General features: G+C 39.5%; 1 protein-coding gene across 2 annotated transcripts; it reads left to right on the forward strand.

Annotated features, from left to right (window-relative positions):
- The first annotated feature begins 1352 nt into the window (after positions 1-1352).
- On the forward strand, positions 1353-7597 carry LOC106607488 (homeobox protein Hox-B10a). Of its 2 annotated transcripts, XR_001329209.2 has the most exons (3): positions 1353-2209; positions 3714-4111; positions 4229-7597. XR_001329209.2 is itself a non-coding variant. In XM_014204484.2 (2 exons), exons 1-2 carry the CDS (start codon positions 1588-1590, stop codon positions 3989-3991), a joined length of 900 nt encoding a protein of 299 aa, XP_014059959.1. In that variant the 5' UTR covers positions 1353-1587; the 3' UTR covers positions 3992-7597. The 2 variants fall into 2 exon arrangements, 1 of the variants encoding a protein (XP_014059959.1); XM_014204484.2 differs by having other exon boundaries at positions 3714-7597.
- The last annotated feature ends 2209 nt before the right edge of the window (positions 7598-9806 follow it).

Below are 9806 nucleotides of genomic sequence, written 5' to 3' on the forward strand. Positions count from 1 at the left end.
TTTGGCCATATTGCCTAATGCATTAAAATGTTGCCGCTCAAAAAATATACATTATTATTACAATTTGAGGCTTAATTGTAACCCTGATTGTGGGCCGTGACATTTACTTTCTTGTAATTTCAAACATGTAATACTAGATAGCCTATATCGAAAATTATACAGTTAGTTTTTACTTCAGCTCGTTCGTGTGCCCACAATAGGCCTATCCTCTAGCTAAATATGAAAGTCAGTCCTGAATTAAATGATTGTTTTCATGCCAAATGTAAGTGTCTATAGGTGTGACTGAAATAATACTTTACATAAAAGAAAGGAAGCAATTTCATCATGTTTTAGGAATGTGTGTGACGGGTACTCTTCATTTATTAAAAAATGAAACAATTGTAGATTTGCAATGTGCTGCTAAGAAGGTAAGAACATTTTGACCATTTCTGTTGTAACTATAGGCCTTAGTTGTTACTATCATTATTGTATTATTACTAAACAATACAGCGTTAAAAACACATTTACAATATGAATGTAGAGTCCTTATATATTTTATCCATAGTTGGAAAAATTCTAGATTTTCTTTAAAGCTGTGGGGTTTATGTACAAATAATGAACAACGTTTACAGAATATAAATAATCAACAGCAATGACTCATTAGGTTATAAGGAGCCATGGCTAAGGTACTGTATATAACCTGTACTAAAACACAAATAAGTGTGTGATTGAACAAAGTATGAAGTAATCATCCATTTAAAATATGATATGAGGTCATAATATTTGTGCGTAAGGTAGTAATGTTTGTGCGTAATGATGTAAGTGATAGGCTATTGTTAGGCGTGCATTTGAGCTAATAACTATTGTAATGTGTATGACATTGCTGCACATTTCGTCGAATGTATAGGCATAAATCTGACTGATAAATTTGCCATTTTAACAAGGGATTGTAGCCGACACGAAACGCTGCTTAATTTTGACAACTGGTTTGAAAGCTTTAATTCTATAAAATCATACACGTTAGGAACGCACATGAATATGCTCATACAGCTTGGAATAGAGTCAAGTCAGGTGTATATATATTATTAAACCGAGTGAGTGAATTACACATCTGTGTCCAAAATATAATTTAATGCAGATGTTCCATCTAGCAGTGAATAACATGTCAATCTCTGCCATTTTGAAGCCATTTTGAAAACAACTTCGCTACTTGCATTGACACATTGGCGACATGCATTTAATTTAATTAAAGACGGATAAGATAATAAATGGATACGAAATCAATTAAACAGGAAGTTCTGGGAATAGGAGATTTAGGCACTTGAATCAACCAGCGCCGCAAGGGGAGGAGCCTGCCGGTGAACCCTAGACTCTATTGGGTCCCTTGCAGGAAGCTGCTCGCCAGACTTTTCGTCAAAATATGTCCTAGCAATGTCAAGCTCTGAGAGATTCGTTTTCACGGCGTCCTTGGTTAACTCTTTCGTGGTCTGCCGTCCAAAGGAGCCCCCCTTTGTTGCCCACCCTCACTAGCACGCTGCCTGCTCTGACCCGGACTGCAGTGTCCAAAACAACTGTGGTTCCGTGCCAAACACGGCCATACCCGGGACAATGAACCAGCACCAGCCGTTGCAGCCGCAAGAAGCAATGGCTCAGCCTCGATACCAATACCACCAGGGAATACTGAACTGGGACGTGCCACACTTGATTCCGGTCCGGGTGCCGCAGGTCAGTGCGTGCCCTTACAGCGCGTCAAACAGAAAAGACAACTCCTCCTATTTGCTTCTGGAACCTAACAACCACTCAAAACCGTCACCGGACGTGTCTGTCTTCACCAGACTAATGTCAGAGATGGGCTCCATGACGGGCGGTTCTGGTCCAATTCAAGGCTACTTCCGCCCGGAGCAGTCATACTCGGGGATCAAAGTCCAGGAGTACAATAACAGCGTGCACAGCTTGCCCACGACCAATCCACCGCGCTCTCCCCACTCAGACTCGCGCCATTTGTGCAACTTGAGCTTCCCGGTGCTGCCATATCCAGACACTGACATCAAGCGCGTTATTGATGACTTAGCGCTGGGCAGCAGTGAGTGTCAAGCCCAGAGAAGCGATAGCAGCAGCATCATCCTGGCCAGTCAGACCAACACGGGAGACTTAGTCATAGGTTTACGGCGAGACAAGCCCTCATCAGTCTTACCCGAGGGCGATAAAAGTCCCAGACAGGAGACGCAAGGTGGGTAAATGGAATGAAAAGGAAAAAAGCTCTGAAAAGATAGAACGCGACCATGGCAATAGCCACAGGAAAACATGATCCGGTCTATCGAGACATGGTGATTTTTTTTACTAAGGCTGTTAAAGGGATGAGAGAGGAGAGGACAAAGGGAGCCATTGCTCAACATTTATTTATTGCACGGAACTACCCTCGCCAGGCTAAATTGCACTCAATTTTACTGTGCGCTCTTTTGAACATCAAAACAGCGGAAGTCTCCTTTGTGTTTAGGGACAGTTAGCTAGGTGTAGCCTACAATTGATTGTGGGCCCAGGTTTATGTGAGGGTAGGCTATAACCGACTGACTCAGTCTCACAATAAAATCTAGGCTAAAGCTAATGCTAGCTTCCATTTGCCTGTTGCAATGCTAGATGCTACAGCTAACACGAATATAGTTTCGTAAAATGAGCACTGAGAGACGCCATAAAATCTCTCATTTGAAAAAGGCACCATATAACACGAACGTTAACCAATGAACCAAATATTGACCTATTTCAACTCAGGTTGTAAAGTCATCACGCATGCCAATATTTGACATTGAGTGTTCAAATATTACGTCATTTTGTTCAAAATAATATTTTTAAGTACAACTATACCGTGCTTGTCAATAGTAAATATCGAAATAAGTTGTACAACGGCATTTGGCATATTAAAAATAAATTGTCATTATAGGCCTGTCATTATAGGCCTAGTGAAACAGATGAATGCATCAACAACAACCCATTTCTTGTATGTGAAATATTCTGATGTCTATAGCCTAATCAGAATAGAGCTTTGCCACATAATGATTTATTGAGTAGGCTAGCATCATTTAGCTTAACAATAGCCAATGCCTCGCTGTAAGGCTACACACCATTCACATCATCTGCTACATTCAGATAGACTACTACTTTTCTTTTTGTCCATTTACAATTTAAACATAGGAAAATATTTAGATTCGTTAAAGATTTGATCCAAACATGGGCCTAGCTTCGTTTTGTGTTTGACGCATGGGTTTCTAGACAAATGGATTTTACTCCAGTAGGCACGACAGTCGTTAAATTCAATACCAGAATTGTGAGACCTATTCCTATTCCTCTTCTATGCATGTGTAGTCCTACATTTTTCAATTTGTCCTTTTGATAATAGTTTGTTCTTTTGATAATAACCTATTCACGCCCAAGTAGAATGTAAGTCGTTTTTAGCTAAGGCCTACATGATAACTAACCTTGCATTTCAGAGAACTACCACACACACACACACACACACACACACACACACACACACACACACACACACACACACACACACACACACACACACACACAGGGGAGAGAGGCATGTCACGGGACATTATATCCCGTCATAAACTGAAATTATCAGCCAGGTAATGCCCGGGAGAGCATTTTCGAAATGTGCATATCCTAAAACAAAGAATTCGCGCTCTGCCAATCTATCACTAAATACATGTTTTGTCTTGTTTTGACAGAGGATGCAACATTCGAAAATGATGCGTCCTGTGGATGGCTGTGGGCGAAGGCGGGGAGGAAGAAGCGCTGTCCTTACAGCAAATACCAAACCCTGGAGCTGGAAAAAGAGTTCCTCTTCAACGTGTATCTGACTCGCGATCGCCGCCTGGAGATCGCTCGCAGTGTCAACCTCACTGACCGTCAAGTCAAAATCTGGTTCCAGAACCGCCGCATGAAGATGAAGAAGATGACACGGGAACACAGAACCAGGGACACGGTCACACATTTCCCCATCTGATTCCTCACAAACATGGTGCGCAGCGACAGGCCTACATGGACATGACTGAGTGCAGGAGCACGGGATGATGCAAAGTCAATAATAGGATGGACCATATACTGAAGGATGTGGCGATAGAAGGTTCTGATTTGAAGGATGTGGAGATAGAAGGTTCTGATCTGAAGGATGTGGAGATAGAGGTTCTGATCTGAAGGATGTGGAGATAGAGGTTCTGATCTGAAGGATGTGGAGATAGAGGTTCTGATTTGAAGGATGTGGAGATAGAAGGTTCTGATCTGAAGGATGTGGAGATAGAGGTTCTGATCTGAAGGATATGGAGATAGAGGTTCTGATCTGAAGGATGTGGAGATAGAGGTTCTGATCTGAAGGATGTGGAGATAGAAGGTTCTGATCTGAAGGATGTGGAGATAGAAGGTTCTGATCTGAAGGATGTGGAGATAGAGGTTCTGATCTGAAGGATGTGGAGATAGAGGTTCTGATCTGAAGGATGTGGAGATAGAGGTTCTGATCTGAAGGATGTGGAGATAGAGGTTCTGATCTGAAGGATGTGGAGATAGAGGTTCTGATCTGAAGGATGTGGAGATAGAGGTTCTGATCTGAAGGGTGTGGAGTTAGAGGTTTTGATCTGAAGGGTGTGGAGATAGAGGTTCTGATCTGAAGGATGTGGAGATAGAAGGTTCTGATCTGAAGGATATGCTGGATGAAAGTACTATCTATGTCCTATACAGTTTGCATGAGGATATGGTGGCTCCTACCGGTTACAATTGAGTTTTTCCATGAAGGAGAAATATCGGGAAGCTTTTTCTTTCTCCATACCCCTGTCCCGCAACACCCTTCATAAAAGCACTTTATTTGATCATTATTTAAACAACTGTCTTGTAGTTGTTTCTTGATAGTTCATTGGAATGATTGCAACGTTGCTTAATAATTGGTATTTTTGCCAGACATAGGCTACCGTCTTGAATCGAAAACTATTGCTTACAGTTCATGCATGCTAGGCTATGGGAAGCCAATTTAAAAGGATTACTTTATTTATGACGTGAGCACTATTTTATTTATTTTCGGACGTAATGTATTTGTAAGCGCTAAAAAATGTGCACCAATAAGCACAATATTTTGAACTTCAATTTTGTAAAATAGGAAGGATTTAAAACATTATTTCTTGTTTATACGGAGTCCCTTTTCAGCTTGACTTGAAACAAAGGATGTGTTGATTACAATAATGAATGATTTGATTATAAAATGTTTTCTAAATGAGAGCATTTGAATTAAAGGTTACGCTTTCTATGATATAGCGAAACAGGTTCCTACGCACATGAGCCCACCACGTTCCATCAGGCAAGCCTGGGAAATAATATATATTTTTGTCTTGTATTGTAAATTTCTAAGATAATATTTGTTTTGATATAGTTTCGCCTATCACTTCTGCTTGAATAAATATTCCCCAGTTCCTATATTTCTTAATTTGCAACTTCGATATGTATAGATAGATGGAGAAAAACATACAGAATATTTTGTTTTGGGTACATCCCATTGCAACAACTTCTAGTTCTAGACAACCTATTACCACCCTTAGCCCATTCCTCTTCCTAGGAGCCTACTCCTACATGGTCATATGAGCTCCAGTAATGTGATTATTCTTCCTGTAGTGATGATTGTAATTGCTGTAACTATGATTATTAGGCTAGTATGTGTGGTTTGCAGTAGCGTAGTTGTATGCTGTAATTTCCTTATCATAACAAGCAATGCCAATGCATATATTTGGTTTATACAAGGTCTATTTTAAAACAATTTAATCTGATTTAGAAGTGATTCCTTGTAAAAACGAATAACATACATAATATACTTTGTCAAGGTTAGCCTACATCTATCGTATCCCTTTAACTTTATTTACCTTGTTCACTACCTAGCTGCGTTCAGTGGCCACCATTGTTTTCTAGCCTACCTTCTGAATTCAAAATATGTATATATCTTTTTTTCAAAAGCCAAGTGGCAGATGCCAGAGTTTCCGCTGCTGATTTGAGGGTTGTTAGCCAACGTCTTTAACGTCCTCTGGGAACAGTGTAGGTCTACATGCATTCCACATAGAATTTCCTCTTCTTTTTCTTCTTCCAGATTGTTAGAGATTGGTCGAGCTGGAATTATGATCTGGTCTGTGACATTTATAGCCTTTTTACCACATCATCATGATAACCACTGCACGTTAAAAAAAAGTAATAACGTGCGCGTATTTAGTGTGTGCATATGATTATTTAATCCCCATTGATTCCGTTTGTATCCAGATTTATGGATTCATTCGACGTTATTGACGTTATCTATCGTTTCATTCTGCATGGACTTTTTCTGATATTGTTTGAATAGGAAGATTTGATGGAAAACACATGGCGCAACTTCCCCACACTGGATACTGGATATTGGCCTTTTGTCTGTTGGCCTTTTGTCTTAAAAGGAGACTGTGTAGCGTCTCCTGCTAGCATCGCCATATTGAGGAGCGCACGATTTTAGTGACGCTGTCTGGGGCATCCAGGTTTTATCAGGGGCAATTGACAGGGCATTTATTGTAGACTCAGGAAGTCCGGGTAGCGGATGTGTCCCAGGGATTATAGTACTGTACTTTTCACTACAATAGTATTGCCTGCTATTGTGGTTAACAAAGACGTCTTAACGTGCGTTATAGGCCTTTATGTGCATGATTGAAATGGCATGGGCATGCTACTTCCTCTCATATTCTTCATTCCTACTGTATTGCAGTTTGTATCTTGTCTCGTTTTATAACTGCTGATCACTTTAGTAGGGTAGTATATATGGAATAAAGGCTACATTTAAAAAAAAAAATGTTATTCATGTAGCGGAACCAAGAATAACGTTTATGGATGGTCACCCACGTTTAAAAGGCAATGAGAACTTGTCCAGTGGCTCAATCAGGTTCTCTGAAGGTCTTTGAAGAGAATATGAGACAAAGCTGTTGTGTGATTTAGGTAGTTTCAAGTTGTTGGGCTGGACGCGTATCACAGGAACCTGAAACTACCTGAATTACTCCAGTACTGCACATCAACGCTCGTGCGTAATGGACGAATGCAACAACAACGAGAATGAGCCGTTTCCACATGTCTGCGCACTACCCTCCATTTTGTTATTGCACACTAAAAATGGATTCAATATTATCTAGAAAAGTTGTTATTGTTGGCATGTACTTCACTCCCAAGAGTCAACTTATTGCTCATGGGCTTGTGGGGAGTTAAACGGCTAATTTAAGCCTCCCCCAAAATACCTGTGTACACCTGGGTGTGATGAACGCTTCTTCTAATATAATACATTGTATGAAGTACAGCATGCCCAGATGCCGTAAATTATCTACATTAAAAACACCAGCACCGGGCTCTACCTCATACTCACACCAGCTTGTTTTTACTTTGCGTCAGGGGCAATGCTCATATGTAATTTGCAGGCAATTTAATAGCACATTAACATTTACCGTCTACAATACATTTTCTAACTTCTATCTTGTTTCAACTTTGTAATACAAGACAAATATCATTCACCATTTTTTTGTTCTAATTTTCTGCATTGTGATCACGAACTTTTCAATAAACTTCAATGAACAAAAACAAACTCAGAAGCCATATAAGCTTTTGATAAATGTGTTTTATTTCTTACAGATAAATGTTACAGCATTACCGTTGATACCTTCACAAAGTATTCATACCCCTTATACCACATTTTGTTGAATTCAAAATGGATTAAATATATATTTTTTCTCATCCATCTACACACAATGCCCCATAATCACAAAGTAAAATCATGCTTTTCAAAATTTAAGGCAGATTTATTGAAAAATAAATACAAAATATCTAATTTACATGAGTATTCACACCCTTGAGTCAATACATGTTTACGATTACAGCTGTGAGTCTTTCTGGGTAAGTCTCTAAGAGCTTTGCACACCTGGATTGTACAATATTTGCACATTATTTATTTTTTTATTCCTAAAGCTCCATCAAGTTGGTTGTTGATCATTGCTAGACAGCCATTTTCAAGCCTTACCATAGATTTTCAAGGAAACTTAATTCAAAACTGTAACACGGTCGGTCAGGATCATTCAGTGTTGTCTTGGTAAGCAACTCCAGTGTATATTTGGCCCTCGTGTTATAGGTTATTGTCCTGCTGAAAGGTGAATTTGTCTCGCAGTGTTTGATGGAAAGCAGACTGAACCAGGTTTTCCTCTAGGATTTTTCATGTGCTTAGCTCTATTCCGTTTATTTTTATTTAAAAAACTCTCTAGCCTTTGCCGATGACAAGCATACCCATAACATGATGCAGCCACCACTGTGCTTGAAAATATGAAGTGGTACTCAGGACATAAAGTAATTTTTTTTGACACATTTTTCACAGTTTTACCTTAGTCCCTTATTGCAAAACGGATGCATGTTTTGGAATATTTGTATTCTCTAGAGGCTTCCTTTTCAATCTGTCATTTAGGTTATTATTGTAGAGTAAGTACAATGTTGATCCATCCTCAGTTCTCTCCTATCCTTAAGCGGTTTCCTTCCTCTCCGGCAACTGAATTGGGAACGATGCCTGTATCTTCGTAGTGACTGGGTGTAATGATAAACCATCTAAAGTGTAATTAATAATATTCAATGTTTGCTTTTTATTTTTTTTAACAAGGTGCCCTTCTTTGCGAGGCATTGGAAAACCTCCCTGGTCTTTGTGGTTGAATCTGAGGGACCTTACAGAAAATTGTATGTGTGGGGTATTATTGCCTACAGTGAGTCCATGCAACTTATTACGTGACTTGTTAAGGAAATGTTTACTCCTGAACTTATTTAGGCTTGTCGTAACAAAGGGGTTGAATACTTATTGACTCAAGACATTTCAGCTTTTCATTTGATATTAACTTGTAAACATTTCTGAAAACATAATTCCACTTTGACATTATAGGTTATTGTTTGTAGGCAGGTGACACAAAATCTCAATTTAACCGTTTTAAATTCAGGCTGTAACACAACAAAATGTGGAAAAAGTAAAGGGGTGTGAATACATTCTGAAGGCACTGTACATCCTCATATATAACCCAAGGGTTACCATGAATTTTACCACAGGAATGTCTTTATTGGGAAAATGACTGTTATACGTGAATGGCTGACACACTTTCTCTTGTTTGTTTTGATGATTTCATGTGAAAGAGTATCGACTTTTTGGACTGGTATGAAGAGCGAGGCCCTTAGGTGTGTGTGTGAGTTGTGTGTTGTGTGTGTGTTTGAGAGAGAGCTGTCATCATGAAACCTAACAACTTCATTAACTTGGTCTGAAGGTGGATTCTTACACGTTCAATGGCAATGAATTTAAAACAGGTTAGCCCCGATCTGCCATTGCATTCTGCATTTCAGTTGGCAAAGAAGCCTATTATCTACTTCCCCAGAGTTAGATAAACTCATGGATACTATTTTTATTTCTCTGCATCCATTATGAAGGAAGTTAGAGGTAGTTTCGCGAGCCAATGCTAACTAGCGTTAGCGCAATGACTGAAAGTCTATGGCATCGAGTAGCATGCTAGCAGTTACCACATACTTCCACTCATTGCTCTGTCTACTAGTATGCTAGCAGTTCCCATAGACTTCCAGTCATTGTGCTAATGCTAGTTAGCAATTGCAATAACACTACTTAGCAACTTCCTTCAAACTGTACGCAGAGACATAAAATGGTATCCATGATTTAATCTGACTCTGGGGAAGTAGATGAAGGGTTTCTTTGCCAAAATCCTGAAGTATCCCTTTAAGCCTTATCCAGAGGGGGCTCACAGAAAGATGACAGA

This window comes from Salmo salar, chromosome ssa06, assembly GCF_905237065.1.
Source record: "Salmo salar chromosome ssa06, Ssal_v3.1, whole genome shotgun sequence".
Taxonomy (NCBI): domain Eukaryota; kingdom Metazoa; phylum Chordata; class Actinopteri; order Salmoniformes; family Salmonidae; genus Salmo; species Salmo salar.